This window comes from Notolabrus celidotus, chromosome 20 (genome assembly GCF_009762535.1).
Source record: "Notolabrus celidotus isolate fNotCel1 chromosome 20, fNotCel1.pri, whole genome shotgun sequence".
Classification (NCBI taxonomy): domain Eukaryota; kingdom Metazoa; phylum Chordata; class Actinopteri; order Labriformes; family Labridae; genus Notolabrus; species Notolabrus celidotus.
In genome coordinates, this window is record NC_048291.1 from 12893289 (window position 1) to 12920399 (window position 27111).

Here is a 27111-nt window from a genome sequence, read left to right on the forward strand (position 1 = left end):
AGTCAGCGGGCGACCGCATCACCAGAGCACTGTTCTTGGAGTGTATAAATCACCACAGACTTGTGAATGAAACTAAATGGAAGAAGTTAACTAGCGCTTGCTATACCAGTGACAACTGTGTGCAGACCAGACAACAATGTGCTGATTCACAGTTTTTGCCCACAGATTAAGCATTATGAAGCTGTGTCCTACCTCTATTGTATGCTATTTTGAACAGGTAGGTCTTGAGGGGGTTTTTAAATGATTGAAGTGAGTCAGAGTTTGATGTGGGCTCTGGAACGGGAGTGAGTGAGTAACCGGGCAGCTGAGTTCTGGACATACTGTAGTTTGTGGAAAAATAACTGTAAAAAATACAACGGTCTGAATCGACAGGGCCAGAATGTATCCAGTTATCTGGGCTAACCAGCTGCTAATCTCGTACAAACTTGAGAGTGGAATTCATATTCTTACATGAAAATTGAGTACACCTATTTCCAAAACCTCCAACCATTACTTAAACAAAACAAGATAAAGGTTTCTTCTTCAAACTTAGACACAAAAATATATTGTAACTGGTTTAACAGTTAGTTAAGAGACTCAACTTAAATACTTTTCACTCTGCAGTTTGTTTCCTGACTTGTTGTAAACCAGTTTTATGATAACAGAGGATCTGTTCACCATCTCATTGGTTCTTGTCCTTTTCTGTGCAGAGTTTGATACAACAAAGAATAACTGTGTATATCTGCAGCTGCAGTCACTCATCTCCTCAACCTGCCCCTCGTTTATCCCCTCTATGCCCTTCCACTCCTCTCCCAGAATCATCATTCCTTTCCTCTAATTTCCCCTCCTCTAATCAATAACCATTGCTTTGCATCTTTCATCACCTCTAAAACAGACTCTCTCTCAGTCTTTTATCCACGGCTAATTACTCTTCAGAAATAACTTGGTTTTCTTCATTCTGTGCTGTCTTCATGGCCCATTTAGGTTGTGTTTATGAGTCAGGATTCACTATTTTGAAAGTGACTCTGAAAGTAGAGAAGCTTCAAGAAACGAGGCAGAAGGGGAGGAAATGAGGAAGAGAACTTGGTGTGTAGAAGATAGAAATCAAACAAGCCATTTTATTCTTTCATTTCCTCTGCTGCCTACCGCCACGTTTTCTCTGCTAATTAGAACCATTTTACATTTTGCTCATTTCTCAAGAAGTACAGAAGCCACAGGCTGTTTTTTTTTTCCATACTGCTCCTTCCTCTCCTTTTCCCTTTCCTGAATCGAAAAATCAATGTGCAAGGTCAGAAAATGGGCAGGGAGTGTTATTGAAGGAGGTGACACCGTGGAGCAAATCCTTAGGTGGAGCTGTAATAGCATAAATCTTAGAAATGACTCCTTTAACACTGGAGGGTACTAGTAACCTCCACAGTATGTGTTATTTTCCAAGTTTTTAAGCAGCACACAGATTAAAAAAACACATTAAATTAGAATTTAACCGCAAAAATTCTGCGAAGCCTGACTGATTCACCTCACAGGCTGTTACTGCAATCATCCGTTTTTCATATTTGCCTTGCCTGCAGTCATTCTTTCCCCCGACTCATTTCCTTTGTGTCAGCAAGTAAAAAACGATGTGCAGAACAGTGAGCCAAGAGGACAATGAGCACAGCTACAGACACCAGGCAAGACCTGCATCCCTGAGGGAGGCATGAGTGATACAAACTGAACTGATCCTCGGTTAAATATAGTATCCGACTAGAATGGGATATCCAGAAGTCTTTTCCATGAGAGGATTGTTTGTTTTGTTTTTTCCCTTCTATCCCTCCTACAGTCTTCTTCTTAGCCTTCATGGGAAAAAGTGTGGAGGGATAAAGATATGACGCTGAGATAGATCGAGAATAAAGAGATGAATGATGGAAAAAAGGGAAAACTGCACCTTTGGTTTTACACATAGAGCACATAAATCTTCAGGGATCAGGGGGGATTTCCTCAATTTCATCCCACACACTCCACAAATACTGCTTTGTCCTATATATCATATATCCTGTGTTGCCTTTATTATAAAGGTGGCAGGTGCAATGTTGTCAGGAACACTTGAACAGTTACAAAATGAAATCACAACATATCCAGGAGAAAAATTGTACCTGCTAATAAAACGTGTATTTCTACAGACAGTGAAAAGAGGCTGTGACTGTAACTGTTAACAAAAGCAATCATTTCTCAATCACTGCTGGTCTACAATAGATCTGAAGTCAACCTTAGGGACGTCTTCGAACAGTTTAAGCTTTTTTCTGTTGAATGTGTGTACTCTAACAATGATGCACAGGGAAAGTGTCACTCTCTGGGTGCCCTCTGTGATGCCCTTGTAGTGATAAAACACCTTAAATTGCCCGTTAACAAGCCCTTTCAGTGGAAAATAATGATAAAATGCCCCCACAGATGCCTTTCTAGTAGGTAAAACATAATCAAGTGCCCTCTGGATGCCCAGCCAGTGGTTAAAACATGATAAAGTTCCCTCATACATGCTCTTTCAATAGATGACACGTAACATGTGTCCGCTGGATGCCCCTCCAGTAGATAAAATGTAGTAAAATGCAATGCCAGATGTCATTCCAATGGTTGAAACGTAAGAAGCATCCTAATAAACACACCTCCAGTGGATTGAATAAAAAAAGGATTCTCTGGATTCCTTTACAAGGGATTCATTTTAATAAAAAAGGTTCCCTCTGGATGCCCTTCTACTGGATAAAGCATGGTATAGTTTCTTCATAAATGCTCTTCCTATGGATCAAATATATATGTTTGGTTACATTCAACTACTTAGTATTACAATTTGAAAATGATCATATTAAATCTTACTTGAATGTGAGTTTCATGCAGGAGTAGCAATCATTATTTTGCAAGTTACTTACCAAAAATGTGTGTTTTCCTTACATAATAACACTTGCATCACAAATGATGAGTATTCACCAAAATGAAGGGAATCAAGCTAGTGTTAGATGCTCGGTGAGGATCCCCAGAATGCCCTCTTATTACTTGTACATCTGTTTGTTTAAATGAACCCTACACTGAGGGTATCAGGGGTTTGAGGAACTAATCCAATTTTAGTAGCCTCCAGGCTGCCTACTGTCAGGGCTGCCAGTTTACGTTTTGACTAGCCCAACATTATTTGGAACAGCTAGACCTGGACCTTTGTAACTATTTTTTTAGGTTTTTTCACCTCTGCCTCACAAACAGCCTGAAGACATCATTGTATTAGTATGTATGAGTAAGAGAAGCAAATAAAATGTGCAGTTTAATGAGCTGGAACAAGAAAATTTCATTTTTTTTTGTCTGTAACATTTAATCCATTATCAATAGAGTTAGCAAACAATTTTATCTAAGCCAACTATTTATCAATCTTGGAACCTATTCACCACAATCTGTTGATGCTTAGACTCTGGGGGCACTGGATAGCATCCAACCAAAGAATTCTCTATGACTGATCAATACTTCAATTACTACAAATAGAAACCAGGGAGTTGCAACACCAAAATCTCATCCTTCACCTCTAGATTCCACATGCAAATATCTGATTATTAAGATGACCTGAAAACGAACAATTGGTTTCAGCTCTGCAGTATCACGAAATAATCATGTGTATCAGCAATTACATGGCTCTGGCCAAAATGACTTCAGCACAGTGCATCATGGAGACTTTTCCAGAGACTGATCACCATTGACTGCCAGCCACAAAGACGTCACCCTGTGTTTTCAGAGGGCAGGAAAAACATTATTCCCACAAATCATTCTGCCCTATGGAAAAATAAATCAAAGAGGGGGAAAGAGGTAGATGAAAAAGGGGGCTAACGATAGATTGGTTCCCCTTTAGGATAGCGGTTAACTGGAGTGAGGAAAAGGGAATGTTGATGGAAGAAAAGGCAAAACATAGAGCAAATGGTTAAAAAAAGAACTACGGCACAGGAGAGGAGGTTGATTCTGTACTGGTTTGAGTATATGAAGTGTGGTTTGACGAGTGGCTAAAAATACAGGCCGGGGAAGTGGACGTTGTATGTAAGTGCTCTGGTAGCTGCCGCTCAGGAGGCCTCACATTCTCACAAGTTTAGGCTTTCAGCAGCTGGCACTGGGTTACTATACGTACCTTCACTGCTGCTGTAGTCATCTGTTTGCTTCAGACTCTATTCTTACATTAGTAATTCAATTAATATATTTCCAGATCGCCCCAATGAAAGAGCTTCAATGAAATAACACTTCACTTTCATTCACTTTTTTGAATTTGTGTTAGGTGGCATGATCCATGCAGGTAAGTGAAACAGCCAAAGGCAGAAAGAAAAGCCACACATTGGAACTACTGTACATCCTGCCCATGGCCTTTCAGTGATGAGAAAGTAATCTTATCCAGCATTTGCATCCATAAAGGAATCTAAGCAGATTTGAAAACCATTATCCAGCCTGAGCAAGCACAGGTTGCTTTCTATCTAACAATCATTGGCGAAAAAGATCCAAGAATAACTGTTTTTATTTCGCTTGTTTTGGATGGTTACTGACGGGAAGAGGTCATCTGCACTTAACGGAAGAAATATTTCCAGACTCCCTAAGCATCCAGAAAAAATATCCAGCAAAACTATTTCAAGAATGGAACTATGGGAGGTAAATAATCCCATAATCCCAAAGTGTTGTGAAATATCATTAGGAGAGTCATAAATCTTGAATCAATATTTCATTCCAATTCTTAACCCAACTCCATCTTGATGTTTTTTAAACTACATTTTGGGTTCAGTAAGGCAGACTTGCATTGTGATTTTTGGTCCAGGCAAGGAGAACAAATACATTTAACTGCCCTTCTAAATGTAATGAAACACTGGAGTGGTAGAGAAACTGCGATTATTCAGCCACGGTGCTAATTGGGCTGTGTGGCCGCAGTCTGAGATCCAGCCAGCGAACCCTGCCAGCCTGGGCTGCGGTCACCCCTCTCTGGGGCCAGGGGGACAACCAATTGGACCCAGTCACTCCACACTATGAGGGGACTGGCATTAACTACACTGTGCCTACATTGGCCTGGGCCTCCCCCTGGGAACACAACCCTAGGTAGCAGAGGCTGGTCTTGGATCAGAGCACCACACAGAGCTAATTGGTTCCTGGAACTGACATGATTAACGGGATGATTGAAATGCCGAATCAGTATTTCGGTCCAAAAGAAGCACAAGGGAGCCAAAGGAGATTTAAAGTGCATGTTTGGTGATCTGGGGGGTTCTCAATGGTTATTGTGGTCGAGGTTCCAGCAATGAGTATTCTAGAGTTGCACACAGTGGCTTGGTCCTTTCATCAAAACAGAGATCCATGGGGCAGGACAGGGCAGTAATGACAGAGAGAAGAAATGATGCTGCTGACGGCAGCCAAAAACTCTGACACCCTGGGTTGATGAAAATCTGCACGCCAGACCTGCTCTGTCAAAACAAAGAGATGATTCTTTGGGAGGGTTTCCTATGAAGAGAGGATGTGTTGGACAGAGCGGGAGCACACCACACGCAGGGAATCAAACCCACACTGCTGGAGACACCATGAAGCCCCTGAATGTCTTTAGCCTGACCCAGCCCTCCGGTGCCTGTTGTCACTTAAAGCTCTTTCATAGCTGCCGTGGATACAGTTAGCTGGGTCTACTCCCTCCCTGAAACCACATCACAGAGGCTTCACATCTTCAAAGTACCCCCACGCGTTTGTATAGAGGCAGGGATTGTGTAGAGTGGGATTTGCTCAGGAGGCACATGTGGTGAAGGCATGTCATGTGTATAATCATGGAATCCTTTACCCTATGTCAACACTGGAGGCTTTTCCTCTATTTTGCAATCCTCTTTAAAACCTATTTGTTTGCATTAATCAGAGTACGATATTGGATCTTTCCTGCATTTACATCAATAACTTTATTATTCATATCCTCGCAAAATTATCGAAAGGAAGTAAAACAAGTTAAATGAGATTATAATTGCAGCAGCAGGTGTTCGCCTAAAGGGTTATAAGTGTGCAATGACATCAAATGTTCTCTCTGGCGCTGATGCTTATATCTTTTTCACTCCATCATTCCAGTGCCCACAGTTGAAGTGTTGACCTGTGGCATACTTTGTGAAGCAGCAGAACACTGAAGAATCTGACTGACAGCTTGATTAATGACCTCATCTTCACTGTGCAAACAAACAGCTCAATCTCCTGCCGCTGCTCACACTGCTGCACGTCCTCTAACACTAACTTTACCATAACACTACACAGCTTCAATCAAGGAGAACTTCTCTTTAGCTCTTGCATGAAACCACAAATTGCAGCAGAACCTGTTGTCTTAAGAAGCTCAATTAGTAAAAGATGACCTGAGTGGGATTTTGTTGGAGTAGGATGTGGTGGTTATAAGACATGTGTGAAACTTATTTCAGAGGGTGCTTAAGTCAGTTCTTGTTATGATCTCATTTTGAATACCTTCTTTGGCCTTCAAGAGGAAAGCATCCAGCACTATTACAGGTATGAACACCTGTGTCCCTTTTTTTAATAGCTGCTGTAGGTACAGTGAGTGTATTCTCATAAATCAACCCCCTCCATAAAGACTACATGGAGGAATTATTACACTGTCTAAACTGTAAGTTGTATTCCTTGAACTCAAATTTATACATTAAGGGGTATTTAGAAAAAGAACACTCTTGTGAGATACAAACATGATGATGGCTCCTTTCCTTCATAACATTTTTATTTATTCTAAGTTATTTTTTGTGCATTTTTGCCTTTATCTGACAGCTGAAGAGAAGCAGAAAATGTGGGGAGTAGAGAGCGGGGGAAAGTCGAGGCCCGGCGGCGAACCTGCGACAGCTGCGATGAGGACTATAGCCTCTGTATATGATGTACACGCTCAAACCGCCAGGCTAACGGCGCCTATGTTTCTTTAAACTTTCATGTTATAAAATGCAGGACTGGGTCATAAATATAATCATTAGCACCTATCATGAGTCCTTTTCAGAATATAAGTTAACTGAGATTTTTAAAAAAGTAATGGTTGATAAATATAACTAAAAAAATGTTCATCCTCATTAGTCGGCACCAGAATTACTATGAAATACATTACTATTTTGTTTCTGAGGCCTGAAATGCCAGTCATATGTTGTGTTCAAGCAGTAACCATCCGTCACTTACCGGAGTTGTACCTTCAATTGACTGTAACAACTAAGTTAGTTCACTTTGAATCAATAAAGCCATTTCAGAATAAGTGTTTCCTGTTAACTTGATTTACTAGGTATGTAGCAGGATCATGTAGTGAGCATGTTGTCATAGAGGAAGAACCAGTTCAGAAAGAGACAAGACCTCCTGTGTTTCTCCTGTGCCCGTCCATTCACCCACTAACTATGTTTGCAACCAGCAAACATGTAGGCCAACAAAACCACACACTTAACATTTAAACCACCTAAATTGATCATTTGCAAAACAACACAGGTTACTGCAGATCAACAACAAGCCAATTCACACCTCATTCTGCTGCTCGGGCTGCAAAAAGAAAAACAGAAAGTAATGAATTCCCCCTGCTGCTCTCATACCTCCAGGAGCGAGTGGCTTTTGCCAAGTTTAAAGCAAAGACACAGAATCATTTGTTGTGTAAAATAAAGTGGATAACATTAGCAAAGCTGTGCAGAGGTCGATTGAAGCCACATTGTAGATCCTGAATAGGGGAGAGGGGAAAAAGAAGACACACTGAGTCAGAGTCACCGAGGGGCTGTGAGATGTTGAAACTTGCTGATGTCAATGTTGTGATTAATTCCTGAATCAATCAGCTTTTTCTCCCAATTAAAAAGGATGACACAGTTCTTAAAACAGTTGATTCCCATGAGAACTGATCTCATTTATCAAGTACATGATTATGTCATTATTTAATCTTGTTTCTCAGCTTCATACGCTCAGCTTATTATCTCTTAAATCTGAGAGCTGGAATTTGTACAAGGCATGTCTGGGAGGTAAAGAAGACACTTATTCCCAGGACAATTCTTCTTCTTTCTATAATCAGCTGGAAAAAGAGCTAATCGACATCCATTTCTGGCTCCAGGTGTCACCCACATGTGTGCGTATAGAGCCTTAATTAGTTGGAAACTAACAGTCCCAGAGCAGCCAGCACACTAATGAGGCCTCCGCTCACAAACAACACACACATGTGAGCAAAGAGCTCCATCACAGCCAGCTGGCACCCGCTCTTACCTCTTTCCTCTGCAAAAGAAAACTCGCAGCGCTCACACCCACAAACACACACACACTAACACAAGACAAATGCTGTGTTTGCCAAAGCAGCTAAAACCCCTTTAAACTTCAAATCTCTTCCTCCAAATCCCCTTCCCATTCAATGCTGCACTTCTTGACCCCCTCAGCTTATTTTCCAGCAACCAGACTGACCAACATTCATTATTAACTCATCATTCTGTTTGAACCCACACACACAAAACGTAATTTAAACATGACACTAACCCAAACTTAAGGCTAGATTATCTCTTAGTTTACAGTGAAAATAAGCACCTAAGGGAGTTAAATCATAGAAATTTTGGCATCTGTAATTGTATTCCAGATAGGCTCCATAGAATGAAATTATGGATTATCCAGATTTTATGCCACTGTTTTGCTGAGCTGTCCAGAACTGCAAAAATCCTGTTCCCTCATTAGGAAAGACTTCTATCTGCTCTGCCAAAATTCACTACAACTATAACTAACACTGGCAGTGAGGGCAGCCAGTAACACAGGGAGCTGAGGGATGGAGGGAGAGGAGAAGAAAGACAGAAGACAAGGAGAGAGTCGGGGCACAACATCTGGGCTGAGTTAACTAATGGCTTTTACCAGGTCCTGAACCCAGCAGGGTTGGGTGGAGAGGGGTGGAGGCACAAGGCGGCATGTATCAGGGTGTTTGGGGTAGAGTGAGTATATCGAGAGAGACAAACCACAGGAGAGAGGGACGAAAAGACAGATGTGTTAAAGAAAAAGCAAACCTGCGGAATGAACTCATCTGAGGTGTTTGAACACATGAATAAACAATGGTTGAAACATCAAGCCACGTTCAGACTAATGGGAGGTGACATAGAGGTATATTATTATCAGCCACTAAAAGGTCAAAGGTCAGAAGGATTATATTGGTCAAATGGGGATCAACCTGCTGATTGGCAGCTTGGCCTTTAAACAAGTGAAGGCATATTTTTCGGCAGGTGTTTTGTTCTTCACAATGAGATGCACTGGCTTTAGAGGTAAGGCTTGTGACGTCACATTAAGGTTATCCAAACTTTTGATACTTCAATACTTTTTAATACCACATGCTTTAAAACGATACAATCTCCGTTATTTTTTACATTTCACAGTTTTGAAAAGCACTGAAGTGAATGAAAATAACAAATCTACACTCATATTTTCAAGCCAAAGCTGCCACAAGTGAAAGAGAAAGAGAGAGAGAGCAGCAGAGGTTGATCAACATAAGGATTAAGTAAAGAGAGAGAGTGCAGGTAAAGAAAACAGAGTGCAGAAACAGAAAAATAAGAAGCTATTTCTGTTTGTTTCACTGGGGTTGCACTCTAAATAACTTAAAAACATGTCAACACTTTAGCACAATGTGCAGGAAGTTGCTGGAATTTCTTTCTTTGCTGCTAAAGTCCTCTATGTGCTGTGTCTGTCTGCTCCACCCTCCATCACAGCCACCACAACACTCACTGTTCTCATTCACAGGTGGACAAATTCTGACTTCTTTTCGCCTCTCATAAAGATATGCACGTTACATTAATGTCTGCTGTGGAGAGTCAAGGAGAGAGACAGTGATGTCACCTGGTACTTTAATCAGGGTTCCCACTCTTTTCCAGAGATCATTTTCCAGGACATTTCCAGGACATTTTCATTGATGATCAAGCTGGTATGACAGTCTAAATTTAGTTCCTGATTTAGTTCCTAAATAGTCTAATATGTTCCTCTCTACATTGAAAGACATGTAGTCTATGGCTATCAATGAAATCATCTCTTACATTCTTAAAAAATATGGCAAATTGATAATAGAATAATGCAACCACAGATGTACAGCACTTCACTTTATTAGTGCAACCAAGTAACAATGATGGGCAACATCTCAGCTTTCCCTTTTCTCAAAAAATATAAAATGAGCTAAGAAAAAAAACAAAGAACCAGCAAAGGAATCAGGAAGCTGCCTTACTGAAACAATTAAATAATAATAATGATCAGAGGATCAGTGCAATAATGACCTAAATAGAACTGAATGACAAAAATGGCCGCAAATGTTTCTCAACTCAACTCAAACTCAAAATATACCTGCTTAATCATGATATTCATCCTGCTAAGTGGTCGATATAAAACAAAGCAAATGTCACGTTTTTTTATTTGAGTTACGCTAAACTCTGAAAAAATCGCACCGGTGTAAATACACACTCTGTATTTGAAGGTCAATCAGAGATTGAGGATATGTGAGGATATAGGATTCAGGTGATGGAGGGGAGGCTGTGTATCCTGGCTACATCAGAGTCTTCTTGAAGACCGGGCAAATACTCACTGAGACGAGAAATCAGATCAGCCCATCCAAGCTGAGGCATCTGATTTTTCTCAATGCCAACCTGAGGACATTAATAATGTTTGCTCCAGTTTGGTTCTGTTTGCATGAGTTTGGTTCTGGTTCTGTTTGCTCCAGTTTGGTTCTGGTTCTGGTTCTGTTTGCTCCAGTTTGGTTCTGGTTCTGGCTCTGTTTGCTTCAGTTTGGTTGTGGTTCTGGTTCTGTTTGCTAGAGTTTGGTTCTGGTTTTGGTTCTGTTCTGTTTCGATACTGGAACATTTCTGGTTCGGTACTGGAAAATTACTGGCTCGGTTCTGGTTCTGGTTCTGGTTCGGTTCTGGTTCAGTTCTGGTTCGGTTCTGGTTTAGTTCTGGTTCTGTTCTGGTTCGGTTCTGGTTTGGGTCTGGTTCGGTTCTGGTTGGGTTTGCTTGAGTTTGGTTCTGGTTGGGTTTGCTTGAGTTTGGTTCTGGTACTGTTTGCTTGAGTTCGGTTCTGGTTCGGTTGGATTCTGTTCTTTTCTGGTTCTGTTTCGGTTCGGTTCTGGTTCGGTTCTGGTTCGGTTCTGGTTCTGTTCTGGTACGGTTCTGGTTCAGTTCTGGTTCGGTTCTGATACGGTTCTGGTTCGGTTCTGGTTCGGGTCTGGTTCGGTTCTGGTTCGGGTCTGGTTCGGGTCTGGTTCGGTTTGCTTGATTTTGGTTCTGGTTCTCTTTGCTTAAGTTTAGTTCTGGTTCTGGTTCTGTTTGCTTGAGTTTGGTTCTGGTTCTGTTCTGTTTCAGTACTGGATAATTTCTGGTTCGGTGCTGAATAATTTCTGGTTCGGTTCTGGTTCGGGTCGGGTTCAGTTCTGGTTGGATTTCCTTGAGTTTGGTTCTGGTTCTGTTTGCTTGAGTTCGGTTCTGGTACGGTTCTGTTCTGGTTTTGGTTCGGTTCTGTTTCGGTTCGGTTCTGTTTCAGTTCTGGTTCAGATCTGATACGGTTCTGGTTCAGTTCTGGTTCGGTTCTGGTTCGGTTCTGGTTCGGTTCTGGTTCGGTTCTGGTTTGGGTCTGGTTCGGTTTGCTTGAGTTTGGTTCTGGTTCTCTTTGCTTAAGTTCAGTTCTGGTTTTGGTTCTGCTCTGTTCTGTTTCAGTACTGGAACATTTCTGGTTCGGTGCTGAATAATTTCTGGTTCGGTTCTGGTTCGGGTCAGGTTCAGTTCTGATTGGATTTCCTTGAGTTTGGTTCTGGTTCTGTTTGCTTGAGTTCGATTCTGGTACAGTTCTGTTCTGGTTTTGGTTCGGTTCTGTTTCGGTTCGGTTCGGGTTCTGGTTCTGTTCTGGTGCAGTTCTGGTACGGTTCTGGTTCTGTTCTGGTTCGGTTCTGGTACGGTTCTGGTTCGGTTCTGGTTTGGGTCTGGTTAAGTTCTGGTTGGGTTTGCTTGAGTTTGATTCTGGTTCTGTTTGCTTAAGTTTAGTTCTGATTCTAACCCTAACCCTAATCATAACCCTAACCCTAATCTTAACCCTAATCCTAACCCTAACCCTAATCACAACCCTAACCCTAACCCTAATCATAACCATAACCCTAATCTTAACCCTAATCCTAACCCTAACCCTAATCACAAACCTAACCCTAACCCTAACCCTAACCCTAATCCTAACCCTAACCCTAACCCTAATCACAACCCTAACCCTAACCCTAACTCTAATCATAACCCTAACCCTAATCCTAACCCTAACCATAATCACAACCCTAACCCTAACCCCAATCACAACCCTAACCCTAAACCTAACCCTAATCCTAACCCTAACCATAATCACAACCCTAACCCTAACCCTAACCCCAATCACAACCCTAACCCTAAACCTAACCCTAATCCTAACCCTAACCCTAATCCTAACCCTAACCCTAACCCCAATCACAACCCTAATCCTAACCCTAACCCTAACCCTAACTCTAATCATAACCCTAACCCTAATCCTAACCCTAACCCTAACCATAATCACAACCCTAATCCTAACCCTAACCCTAATCACAACCCTAACCCTAACCCTAACCCTAACCCTAATCCTAACCCTAACCCTAATCCTAACCCTAACCCTAATCACAACCCTAACCCTAACCCTAACCCTAATCACAACACTAACCCTAACCCTAACCCCAATCACAACACTAACCCTAAACCTAAACCTAACCCTAATCTTAACCCTAATACTAACCCTAACCCTAATCACAACCCTAACCCTAACCCTAATCTTAACCCTAATCCTAACCCTAACCCTAATCACAACCCTAAGCCTAACCCTAACCCTAATCACAACCCTAACCCTAACCCTAATCACAACCCTAACCCTAACCCCAATCACAACCCTAACCCTAAACCTAAACCTAACCCTAATCTTAACCCTAATCCTAACCCTAACCCTAATCACAACCCTAACCCTAACCCTAACCCTAACCCTAATCTTAACCCTAATTCTAACCCTAACCCTAATCACAACCCTAACCCTAACCCTAACCCCAATCACAACCCTAACCCTAACCCTAAACCTAAACCTAACCCTAATCTTAACCCTAATCCTAACCCTAACCCTAATCACAACCCTAACCCTAACCCTAACCCTAACCCTAATCACAACCCTAACCCTAACTCTAATCATAACCCTAACCCTAATCCTAACCCTAACCCTAATCACAACCCTAACCCTAACCCCAATCACAACCCTAACCCTAAACCTAAACCTAACCCTAATCTTAACCCTAATCCTAACCCTAACCCTAATCACAACCCTAACCCTAACCCTAATCTTAACCCTAATCCTAACCCTAACCCTAATCACAACCCTAATCTTAACCCTAATCCTAACCCTAATCTTAACCCTAATCCTAACCCTAACCCTAATCACAACCCTAACCCTAACCCTAACCCTAATCACAACCCTAACCCTAACCCTAATCACAACCCTAACCCTAACCCTAACCCATTCTAACCCTAACCCTAACCCTAACCCCAATCACAACCCTAACCCTAAACCTAAACCTAACCCTAATCTTAACCCTAATCCTAACCCTAACCCTAATCACAAACCTAACCCTAACCCTAACCCTAACCCTAATCCTAACCCTAACCCTAACCCTAATCACAACCCTAACCCTAACCCTAACCCTAATCACAACCCTAACCCTAACCCCAATCACAACCCTAACCCTAACCCTAACCCCAATCACAACCCTAATCCTAACCCTAACCCTAACCCTAACTCTAATCATAACCCTAACCCTAATCCTAACCCTAACCCTAACCATAATCACAACCCTAATCCTAACCCTAACCCTAATCACAACCCTAACCCTAACCCTAACCCTAACCCTAATCCTAACCCTAACCCTAATCACAACCCTAACCCTAACCCTAACCCTAATCACAACCCTAACCCTAACCCCAATCACAACACTAACCCTAAACCTAAACCTAACCCTAATCTTAACCCTAATACTAACCCTAACCCTAATCACAACCCTAACCCTAACCCTAATCTTAACCCTAATCCTAACCCTAACCCTAATCACAACCCTAAGCCTAACCCTAACCCTAATCACAACCCTAACCCTAACCCTAATCACAACCCTAACCCTAACCCTAACCCTAACCCTAACCCCAATCACAACCCTAACCCTAAACCTAAACCTAACCCTAATCTTAACCCTAATCCTAACCCTAATCACAACCCTAACCCTAACCCTAACCCTAATCTTAACCCTAATTCTAACCCTAACCCTAATCACAACCCTAACCCTAACCCTAACCCCAATCACAACCCTAACCCTAAACCTAAACCTAACCCTAATCTTAACCCTAATCCTAACCCTAACCCTAATCACAACCCTAACCCTAACCCTAACCCTAACCCTAATCCTAACCCTAACCCTAATCCTAACCCTAACCCTAATCACAACCCTAACCCTAACTCTAATCATAACCCTAACCCTAATCCTAACCCTAACCCTAATCACAACCCTAACCCTAACCCTAACCCTAACCCTAACCCTAACCCCAATCACAACCCTAACCCTAAACCTAAACCTAACCCTAATCTTAACCCTAATCCTAACCCTTACCCTAATCACAACCCTAACCCTAACCCTAATCTTAACCCTAATCCTAACCCTAACCCTAATCACAACCCTAACCCTAACCCTAAACCTAATCTTAACCCTAATCCTAACCCTAACCCTAATCACAACCCTAACCCTAACCCTAACCCTAATCACAACCCTAACCCTAACCCTAACCCTAATCTTAACCCTAATCCTAACCCTAACCCTAATCACAACCCTAACCCTAACCCTAACCCTAATCACAACCCTAACCCTAACCCTAATCACAACCCTAACCCTAATCCTAATCATATCCTTGATATGATATGGTTTTGTAACAGAGTAAATGCACCAAATTGGTCAATTATAATGCTGCTCATAAAAACACTGTACGTAAAAGGGTTTTCAACACAAACCATTCGTTTTTTCAAAGTTAAGGTAAAATATATGGCTACAAAAGATCCTAAATTAGGAGCCGTTCGGGAGTCGAAAGAGCCAACTCTTCTTCGGGAGCTGAGTTAAAAGAGCCAGCTCTCTGAAAAGAGACGAACTTCCCATCACTAAAGCACATGCTTACTACCATTTGCACTCTTAGTTTCCCTTGGAACTATTTGTATTGTAAAACGTATCAATGTAAATACTTCAGACCTGTACCATAGTGATAAACAGATAACACTTCAATTTGAATCAAGTAAATACCACTTATATACTTATACTTTAAAACAGAGGGTCTTTTCATTCCTTGTGGACTCAACATGACAGCATTTATACTTTTCAAGTAATTAATCTTAAATGCTTTCAGAAAATTAACAGTAGCAAGACTCACATATCCCTTCGAGCCACCAAATGGTATCATAACAATGGTGTATATGCTGTTTTGTAATGACACAGCACAATTTTATAATTTTTTAGAAATGTATTCAAATTATTTCACGGACCCCCATGCTATAGTTCGCGGACCCCCAGTGGTCTCAGGACCCCACTTTGAGAACAACTGAGCTGGAGTACAGTAATTGAGCTCTCAGCCTGCAGAGAAAATTGTGAGAAACAATAAAACTAGACAATACACCCCCGTTTTCTGTGAATGCATGATTATGAAACGAAGGAGAAAAGATGTGAAAAAAGTTGTGCAGTGTCGCTGTCTTTTCCTGCACAGCGTGCACTCAACATTCAATGAATGGGGATGTGTTTTGTTAATCGGGTCAGGTCGCACGCAGCCATGTTGGAATAATTTTCCAGGACTATATCTGATTTTCCAGGACATTTGACTTTTTCTCCCATTTTCCAGGTGTTTTCCAGTACTGGAAAACTGGTCAACTGTCTTCCAGGTTTTCCAGGACGGGTGGGAACCCTGTTTAATGTTTTCTATTAGTCTTGTCCTGGGGACTGTTGACAGGAAGCTTCACACAGCACCTTGGAAGGATTGACACCTATGAAATGACCAAATTAGTAAGAAGCTCAAGGGGCGCTGGTTTGGCTTGAGCACGAGGCCCATGTTCAGAGGCTACAGCCCTTAATTCAAGCTGATATCTGTTCATCCAACTCCCATTTTTTGTCATTCCCCCTAATGAAGTCAGCAATCGTAACGTGATGTTTTGTCACTGAGTCCGACTTTGGGGGGTTGTTCTGGTGGAGAAGTGACATCAGTCAATCCTCTGTAAATACAGTATTTTCATAGGTTTTTTAAAAAAGAGAAGCACGGTGGGCTCAGTTTTAAGTCAAATTGTGCAGCTTGTGTTGCTGGAATTTGGAGCTGAGTATCGCTCTGACATATTCTTGGAACGAGCTCCCGATCTTTGTAGACATTATATTTCACAATGTCGACTCCGGATCTGTGTGGTGTTAATAATACACATTCTCCAAACTCTAAACATGCCTCAGTTTGAGGGAAGTAACAAAATCTCATTCTCTGGCACGTGCTGACGTTCTGTGAGAAGAAATGATTTGTCGGTCAAATGAATCATGAGCGTTTTGGGGCCTGAGAAAGGAATCACAGATCTGTAATCACATCTGATTAAAAGTTGATATGATACTGTTCGTAGCTATTTCAGGATCAAGTGTCTTAGAGCTCAACCTCTGGCTCTTACCTTTATAGGGACTGGTTTGGTGCTTAACCGAAAGCTTGGAACAAATTATTGATTATACTATTAATGCATGTGTGTTTTTAATTAAATAGAATAAGAAATATGGTCACATCACTTCACTGAGGAGGTACTATAATATCCTTTAAATTTATTAAAAAAAACACTCAGCTCACTGAATCACTATGGAAGCTCTTAGCAGACTTGCATACATACATTGTATTTTCTCAGTTTTCCCTTGATACTGTGTTGAGTATGTTTTCTGTAGACCCAAACTTAATAACATAACTCCACAGAGCTGAAAAAACAAAAGCAAATAAACATAGAAATGGACTTAACTTGCCTCATAAGTAAAGGTGGGACAATATTTAAATACAGCAAAATGTTGTCATTATGACATGTAGGAAACAGCTCTTGATAGCGTGAGTTAAAGTATGAATCTTTTGATTGAAAATACAGCACTCTAAACATATTTCCCCATCAGTTTACATCACCGCTTCACTTCTTCATGACTCCCTGTATTGGCACTACTGACATGATGGTGGTGTGAACAGAAGTTGAAGACAGCAGCAAAATAGCAGAAGGAGACAGGAACATAATGTCAGACAGATGTTCAATCCTCTTTCAAAATTAAAAAGAAAGAAAAAGCTATTCCAGCTCTTTATGCTGAGGCGGGAGGAAAGGTGGAGGATGCACTCCAGTCTGCAGAAAATGTTACACTTTGGTCTTCTTTAAGAGCCATGGAGAACTACGAGACAATTACCAACTTCCTACATGCTATAAGCTTGTGTTATGCACAAGACCTACAGCAGTGCTTATATTGCAGATACTCTCAGCTTCAGCGAAATGGAAATGATGACCCGGCTGTAGTTATTTGCAACTGTAGCTGTTACAGGTATAGTCATACAGGTTAACATCACGATGAGTTTGTTGTTTGATGTTTTAAGGGTGAAGCAAAACATGGAAACAGGTTTACATACAAAAGTCAGTTATGCATCAAAATGTGTTCTTTTAAAAGACCCTTTTATTCGAAACAAATGTGCATTACTTACACTAATTTTGCATGTTATCTATAGTTCTATACATTTAATCTACAGACTGAAAACGTGTACATTGGTTCATCTCAGTAAAACTAAATAAAAGTGCAGCGAGGAAATATATAAATCAAAGCACTTTGACTTTTTTAGGACATATCGTAGTCTTCAATTACTCAGATATTTTGATGCATTGTTACATGATTGTCTTACAATATGTTCATTATTGCAGTATTGTTTTCTCAGGGTATTATTGTCATGGGCTGAAAACTGGGTATCGAATTTTGAGTCACCTACTCCTACTCATCAGTGTGGGCTGTGACGGAAAGGCAGGTCTCACTTCAGGTCAGCCCCTTTAATATTGCACATACACACACGATCAGAACCAGAATAGAACACAGAGGCACAGACAGCACATTTAAGTTCTTTCTTTTCAAATAATTTCTCTGAATGTTTTCTACCTCCCTCTGGGTCCACATCTGTGATACAAACTACAGTCTGCTGCTACAGTCAAAGAGCCTCATTGTGCTGCCTGCCAGAGTCCACACACACATACTAAGCCCATCATGCCCGCTGGTGGTTTATCCTGTCTGTAATGAGAAATCTGAGTAAGGATACACTCATTCAACTGCCCCCTACTTCCAAAACACACACACAAATATTTAAAGATACTTCGTTAACAAAGACAAACAAGAACAGTTTTTGTGTCAGTAATGAGAAATACAAGGATGGAGATAGACAAACACCTTCCAGGGAGTTCATCAAGTCTAATTTATGGAAGGATTTAAAAGATGGTATGCTCTCAGCCACCTATACCAGAAACCACTTTGCTTTTCCTTGGCTCTGCCCAGCGTTCCCTCTTCAAGTCCAAACCCATTCCAGCTCGTGGTCCTCTCTAATTTCACCCGAGGCAGCAGAAGCTCGAGCTGAAAAAGAGGAATCTGGCCCCCAAGTCCAGCAAACTATTCCCTTTTCCTGTCTCCCTCCTCTTCCAGCGACCACAGATCGACAGCTCTATGGCCAGCACAGGCCCAAAACTATGAGGGGTATTTTCAGCACTGTAATTTGAAGAGCACATGGTATACACACAGGCAGACACACAAACTCACATGCAGAATAACACACTCAGCACTCAGATTGGGAAAAGATCTCAGGTATAGGAGGAAAAGAGATGCAAATGCCTGTTGAGGCACATGTTGCTGCATCCACAGAGCACCTTATCCTCCTTCAGATCAGGTCAGTGAGTGTGCTTGTTCTCATTGTGTGTATTAAGTGCAGAGGAGGAAAGCAGGGCGTAGGCCTATAACTGCACAGAGATGCAAAGAGAACTCATCTGAAACCAAGAGGCCAGTATAGGGATGTAATAGCAGGGAGGGCAGAACCCAGAACAGCAAAACCAAGAAAAATCAGCTTTAATGATACACATCATTTTTTCTTTGGTGCTCGATGACTCACCACGTTACTATCCTTACACTAAAATTCAGAGCTTTTCATTTTTGGTTCATTCTTGGTTATTTGAAGAGTTTTGCTACACTAATAAAACAACTACATAACACTTTTTTTAACCACAGCTTCCCCATTGGTCTTTTCCAGGTGCTTTTTTAAATCTTCAATTCTGCAACTCTGACACAAACGAACCTGTGTTGAAAAATTCAAAATATTGGTCAATGTTTGATGAAGTCCCCTTTAAAAATCTCAGACAGAAAGAAGAATTAACAGAGCAAAAAAATACATACCAGAACAACAACAAAAAGATTTTGCTCCGATCTGATGGGACAGGCAGAGAGAGGATGCCACAAGTACGGACACACTCTTGCCCCATGTTGCCAACTACCCAAGTACAACCCTCTGTATGCTAGTGCACGTCCATACACACTTGCACTGATTACAGATGCAGCATATAGTGCTGCCTCTGTCCAAGACCTTAATTACCCTGCACGGTCTTATTTCCCATAAATACAGCATGGGCAGGGCTGTAATTAGGGACTAAATTTACCCCACCTGGCTAGAGGAGAAAACAGTTAGTGCTAGCCACAGGGATGAGCCTGCACCAGTCGACAAAGACGCTGCCATAGCTGGAAACAGTGAACCCACAGAAGCTGTGTACCAGCTCAGAGACTGGAAGGGTAGGGGCTATGCAGGTAACCCATGGTGCCTGAACAGGACCAGGATCCTTTGAACAATATACAGGCTTGAGGGATGCATTTTTTGTAGCCTGCACTGACTTCCTGTTTGTATCGTGTAACAGCTTCCCACCCTTACCCTGCCTTCACAAAGCCCCACTCCTGCTTGCTAGCAAGAGGTAACATAACTAATATCACTAACTTTACCAATTGTTTTGACATTTCAAGGCTCCCTTTATATCTTTAAAATGAGTTTTGAAGCAATGTGATTCATTTTGAATAAAACAATAACGTTATAAAAATGTACTTCTTCAAGTGGTTGAGTTTGCCATCTGGTTTGAATTGTCACGCATCAAGTCTCTGTATAGGTTGGGCAACATAGGATGCATCTGATGATAAGAAAGACACATTATTTAATAGAGCCTTGCAACAGGACAACATAGTTGCACTGCTATGATGCAATTGGTATTGAAATGCATCCTTTGTAGTATGCAGCACCTGAACACTAAGGCTACGTTCACACTGCAAGGCTTAATGCTCAATTCCAATTTTTTGCTCAGATCCAATTTATTGTTTGCCTGTTCACATTACCATCTATAATGTGACCTGTATCCGATTCCAGTGTGAACTGTTTGCGGCTCCGAACTGCCCCGCATGCGCAAAAGAACTGTAACAATGACGTCACATGCAGCTGTTTCAGAAACGTAAACATGGAGGAAGTCATCATTTTCGCCTTTGTTACAAAGTTTTTGTGCAGTGGGAGCCGGAGAATGAATGACCAGGTGCAAAGGAGGTCAAGTATAAAGAAAAAGAGACGTGATGACAAGATGACCTTGCTGTCCCTCCATTGAATTGCTCCATCGTTTGCTATCCTCCATTTTTGCAAGGCTACCGCCGTGCAGAATTGTGATGTGTGTCGCTATAAAGCGGTGTGAAAGCATCAAATCCGCCTTGGCCATTCACACTGAGGTCGCATTGAAAACAGTCAGATCTGTATCTGATTCAGGACCACATATGTGTGGTCTAAATCTGATTTGAAAAAATCTGATTTGGGCCAGATTTGAGTGTTCACACTGCCTCTAAAAAATCTGACCGGGTCACTTGACCCCAAAACAATCGGATTTGGGCCACTTTTGCCTGCAGTCTGAACATAGCTTTAGTAATCTAGGCTATGGTTAGGTGCTCAATTTGTGAAGCAGAAGCTTCCAAGATCATGGGGCAGGCAGCCTTTCCAAGCCAGTTAACAAAGTGTAAACATCAGTGGTAGAGGAGGGGTCTATTTTCAGGAGTCTTGATTGCATACTCTGATCCTTCTCTTCTATAAAAGGGATGATTTGATCAAATCATATTCATCTGGTTCTGGATAACTAAAATACCACTTGTTTGAAATCAAGCAGTCTAAAACCAACCTACAACCACCCTGAATGCAATTACAAAAAAGATCAGGGAGTGGTTACATGATGCTAGCAGTCCTGCCAGAAAAAAAGATTGGCTTTAGCAGGGATCAAGGCAATAGAGATGATTTTAAAAATGGATAAACTTTCTTCTCCATATCCTGTCAGTTTGGGTTTCTGCCTGACTGTGTGTGGAAAAAGCCTTAAAGCAATACAGGAATGTTTAGTCCAAATTTCCGACTTTGTAGAATCCAGCCCCAAAATTGGGGCCATCACTGCTCTGACTGTAACTTAACCAAAGATTTATAAAGGTAAACTTTGACATTTGCAGTCAAGAATTTTTTTAAATGAAAACAACCCTTGCAATAAATAAAGGTACATATTAAATGTGAAAGTAGATATTACACTCTTTGTCTCAGAGTGACTGTTTTGAAATAAAATCGGTAAATTCTGATTGAAGGCAACCCTCAAGACTCAAAGAAATATACAAAGCCTCACTCTAATGATCTGCAGCTTCATTGAGACATCCCCAAGGATGTAAGAGGTCAAACAGACCTAGGAAAGGTTTCATTTCACAGAACTTGGACACATCTTTGTCCCTCTCAGTTTAGTTGGTGGCAACACTGGGATTTTCATGCAATCCCATCACATTTACAACACAAAACTGATGAAAATGCAAAGTGGGTAGAGCCGCAGCGGTTCACTTTGCCCTCACATGAGGCATAAACACACGAATCTGTGGAATCTCCTTGTAACCGCTGCAACAATGTGAACTGTTGTGTTATGTCATGTTTTATGGCACTGGATATTGTTTTGTGGCTCTGTGTAGAAATGAATGCTTCACGTCCAAATTACTGGCCTCATCTTGTGTTAGGATTCATCATTTGCTTATTAAACCCTCCCTCAGCAGATGGTGATAAGAGGAGCACCAGCAGCTCTCCAGTTTTTTAGAGAGAGAGAAAGAGAGAGTCTAACATCTGAAAGCCGTCAGTGTGACGCTCAGCCCACTCTGCTTTCAGACTGCAGCCTCTCAAAGCAGGAGCTCTGGTTATTTCAATGAGATAGGAGAGAGAGAGAACAAGAAAGCAAGAGAACTCAAAACCAAATAGGGAAGAGCAACCCTTTTGATGTGTTTGATCTGAGTCCCAACTCTTTGGTTTGAGGTGGGGAAGCCATGTGCAGAGGAGGACAGCAGCTGACTCAGGCCCTCTATGGTGAGGATATTGATGAGAGGGATGAAAAGAAAGAGGGACGCCTTTATTTAACTGTAATCCATATTCAAAGTGACAATCCTGATGCAGATTAGTATTCTTGTTGGCAGAAAGAAGTGGAACTGTATAGAAGAGAGATTAAGTGAACATTAAAACCCTGTCTATACTGCTTAATACTGAAAACTGATAATGGAGGACTGGACACTTTTTTCTACTTTTAACCCCTTTTTATTTTATTATACATCAGAATTTTTTCAGATATTATCATTTCTCTTTACCTTGTTGATTTTAACACGGACAGCCCGCCTCTCTCTCCTCCAATTGCGAGAGGTGAAGCCAAAACACAACGTTGATGGGCGCTAAGCTAACATTTCGTGCTGGTGGAGCCACGACATGATCAGAAGTGATCTGGATGGTAGAGCCATGGGACGGACGTTTCACCCCTACTGCTCACCAAAACCCGCCTTTAATTTAAGGACAAAAGTTGATAGATCCCTGAGGTGAGTAAGAGACTCTTGTGTTGGTTTAAAGCAGACACTCACAGTTATGGAAAGTTCAATGACTTCTTTTCACTTCCTCTACTCTGCTAATCCAATAAAGAATGCTGCAGGATCCACATTTGTCAACAGGGCTGTCAATCAACTATCTTATTAGCACCAAACAAGTCATTACAACTCAACCTTTCCAAGAGTGAACACTTGCACATAAATCAGCATGATTTTAAAGGTGACATATTATGCTCTTTTTCATCAAAATATATTGGTCTAAGAGGTCCCCAAAACATGTCTTTAAATTTTATTGCTCAAAAAACCACTTTGAAATCAGATTTGGTATGCCTGTAAACCCCTCTTTTTCAGCCCTGCTCAGAACAGGCTGTTTTCTGTTTCTGTGCCTTTAAATGAGAATGAGCTCTCTGACCACGCCCCCTCAGGAAGTGGATGTGGCCTCGGCTCTCCAGCACGTTGATCTAATGTTTACATGTTGGCTGAATATACACGGCTGCTCACAGACCCGCTTTACTTCAACCCTCTGAATTTGATCCAGAATCTGATCCTGACGGAGAGCCGCCTGCAGCAGGACCTTTCCGAACGATTGGTCACAGATTTTGTGTTTCTTGTTGTTTTATTTGTCAGTATGTCATCGTGTGTCTTGATACACAGCTACGAACATGTAGCTGTGTTGCTATGCTAACTAGCGCTAGCACTTTTCCATGAAAAATAAAAAATCACCCACTAGATCTTCAAATCTGCAGACATGGGGAGTAAAACCGACCTCTGCCAGAAAGGCAGCAGGACCTTTCTGAACGATTGGTCACAGATTTAGTGTTTCTTGTTGTTTTATTTGTCAGTATGTCGACGTGTCTTGATACACAGCTACGAACATGTAGCTATGTGGCTATGCTAACTAGCGCTAGCACTTTTCCACCAAAAATAAAAATCATCCACTAGATCTTCAAATCTGCAGACGTGGGGAGTAAAACCGACATTTGTGTTTAACAACTAGCATGCCTCCATCCTAAGCTCCTTGTTAGCACACGTGTGCAGGTAATGAAAAATGGAGCAGTTAAGTTGTATTTTATACAGTCTATGGGCTGAACAAGTTCCAACTCTGACTTCGGTTACAGACCGGATGGCATTGTGACGTATGAAAAACACTGAAAACTGAAACGGCTCGTTTCAGCACACATTTACAGAAAGGTGGAGAAATCAAAACAGGGGCAGAATGTTTTTTTTTTCATTTTCGGGGGGTTTGTAGGCATGCCAGGGAAACATATTTCAGGTAGAGAACCATTAAAAAGTCGATTTTGCATATGTCACCTTTAAAAGAAAGCTTGTTGATACAAATTCGATTTGTATTTTAATCTTCTTGTTTGACCCATGTTCAAACTGTAGTAATGGTGGGGAAAGACTTTATGACCTAATCTGAAACCAGCCACCAGGGGGAGCTATAAACGTTTTGACTTCACTTGAAGTAGCTGTTTTTCTGTCTGTGGTTTTATACAATCTATGATTCTAATAATTTATTCATCTGTTTCAGACAGACATCTGATCTCTCTCAAATGCTGATTCAGTCTAAACTAATGAGACACAAGTTGCAAAATATGATTAACATGTAACATCAGAGCAGTTTTAGTTGAATTACTTCAGTCTATTAGGAGAAACTTCATGGTGTGGCCAAGGACATTGAACTGTATTTACTTGTGCAATCTGAAACCTGTACTTCATGCCAGCATTGAATGTACAGTGAGAGAGAGAGACAGGCTGCATTGGAAAAAAAAATTCAAACCTGCTGAAAAGCAGTGTGTTGAAAGGGACTTCAACACTAATGCACCTGATGTAAACACCCAGGTTCAAACATGGGAGAGGAGCCAGCCGTCTGAGCTCACGTTACTTGAGCAAACACAGACACGCAAGCACCGCACTTACACTCTGCATTGTGAAGGAAGCATACAGTTCTAAGCGTGCCACAAAGAAAATAATCTGCACGTTCCTTTTTTCGCTGCTGTCTCTGTCCGTGTCAGAGTCAGTGACATCACATACCTGAGAAACAGTACTCCTTTCACAAAGGTGTCAAAAGTTTCAAAGAGAACACACTGAGCAACACATTCACGAGCAAAAGTATGCAGAGACATGGAGCAATGAGCACACAAATATGCAGTCCTCCTTCGTTGGATTTCCATACAGGGTGATGTGCCTTGCAGGTATTTTTGTGGCCTAATATTTAATCTGCTGTGGCATGTAGTGTTTTTGCAGGATCTCTTTTTTTTACAAATGCAAGAGCCTTTTGCCTTCAGGCACACATCAGTAATTAAAACATCCTGGGAGGTCCACCACTGAAAAGTGATGGACTTGCCGCCTTAACCCCCCAACCCCTACTCTACATCTCCATCTTCCCACAACGTTTTTTTTTTCTCCCAATCCACTTTATTTCTTCTGAATCTGACAGGGTCCTGGGGCTCCAGACCTGGTTGTCATTGGTAAAAGATCTCCAAAAGAAAGGAGTGCTGCAAGCAGAGAGGTTCATGGTCGCACTGGCTCAGTGTGGGATGGCACCCGTGGGAAAAGAAGAGCAGAAACCTCAGCAAATGTTGCTTATGCATAAATCTGAAGTAGATGAATCCCTGAGAGTGGCCAGTGGTTAGCAAATGGGGTTTCTGTCAACATGTTTAGCACCAGATGTAGCATGGAAAGTAAAATAAAACAGAAATGGGCAATGGAGAGGTGTGGAGCCATTTTATATATTTTGTTAGTTGGGCTGTGTAAAGGGGTTTAATTAAGAAGACTTACCTGAACCGGTTTCAGCTGGGCTCTAGGGTCAAATACTCGCAACATCTTGTCCTAGAAAGATGAGAAGATGAGGTTTTAATGCAAGATAGAAAAGAGAAACATTATAACCTTTATGCAGGGACAGAGTCTTATTGTTTGACTAAGGTGGTCCAACTGGGGCACTGACCTATGCCAGGGTTGCATGAAATTTGTGTGCATGCTCACAAACATACATTTATTTACCCGTTCAATCCCAGTATCTAATTTTAATACTAATAATGAAGAATCTAAACTATGTTATAGTCATGGGAATCATTTTGAACTTTACACCCAACAGACAGGCAACATTTCAGATTTCTTTTTTTTCCACATTGATTTTAACATAAGTCCTGCCTTTGACAAGGACAATAGCCACTCATAGCTTAGGATTTTTAGGGTGGGCCAATCAGATGTCAGGCCCATGAAACCCCTCTGGATCCGCCTCTGCTCTTATGAAGTAGAATTAATTGCTGGACAGTTTCATTAGACTGCAATAATTTAAGTTAGATGTGTCTTATAACCTTTTATGTATGCAGATATCATCTAAAACTTAGTGACAAAAATGTGGGAATTAAATTTAGGAGAGTAAAGATAGGGGATCAAAGAGCATCTGCAAGGTGGAGATTTCAAGTTCTCACAGAAAGAGGGAAATAATTAAAGGTCCCCCAGTCAGCTTGAATTTCTCCAAAAAGAATCTCAAATGGAGGACTGAATTATGAAAGCCAGTTATTAAAAACATGAATCACAGGTCCCTCTACCTCACCATGACTCACATGAAGAATAACACAAACTCTCTGAAATTCTTTATCAACCTGATCTCACTGATTCATCTGTAGTAAATGCAATCCAGTGACCTCTCAGTGGCCTCGTGTCCTGACACCGCTCAGCCCAAACACGCGTTAGACATCAGTCACAGCAGCCAATCAGAGAGGCTCCAGCATGATTGAGAGGAAATGGGGCCTAATGGGATCAGGCTGTGACCGGGACATGCGTGTCTGCAGCCGTGTCACTCAATACGGCTATGTGACTGTGATCACAGCAGACACACAGGGCTGATAGCAGGTAATAAGTACGAGGACTTAGACAGAGCTGCACACACACACACTGAACACACATATTTACATGTCAAAGGGAATCAGGAGTCTGACAGTGACACAGTCAAGCTCACACACATAAAGAGGCACTGTTAAACTTCCAGCCATATGTACCAGCTTTATATAATGATAGGGTAAATCTGCTGATTAATCAGAGCTTCAGCTCCTCTTCGTTCTGCTTTCCGAAGCAATCAAAGAGGGCATTTATTTACTGTTGAAGCGCCTAAATAGCAAACAGAAGGATTTCCCCAAGAGCCCTGTGTGGCCCACCCACGAGTATGATGC

The 27111-nt window shown here is 41.5% G+C and overlaps 1 protein-coding gene across 2 annotated transcripts in view; it reads right to left on the reverse strand.

Annotated features, from left to right (window-relative positions):
- Positions 1 to 27111, reverse strand: part of LOC117831964 (mitochondrial import inner membrane translocase subunit TIM16-like) — a 139614-nt gene that overhangs the window by 102742 nt on the left and 9761 nt on the right. For both annotated transcript variants that reach the window (XM_034710877.1, XM_034710875.1), the window contains exon 7: positions 25715 to 25765. In XM_034710877.1, coding sequence (XP_034566768.1) covers positions 25715 to 25765 — 51 coding nt within the window. The remainder of the gene's footprint in view (positions 1 to 25714; positions 25766 to 27111) is intronic.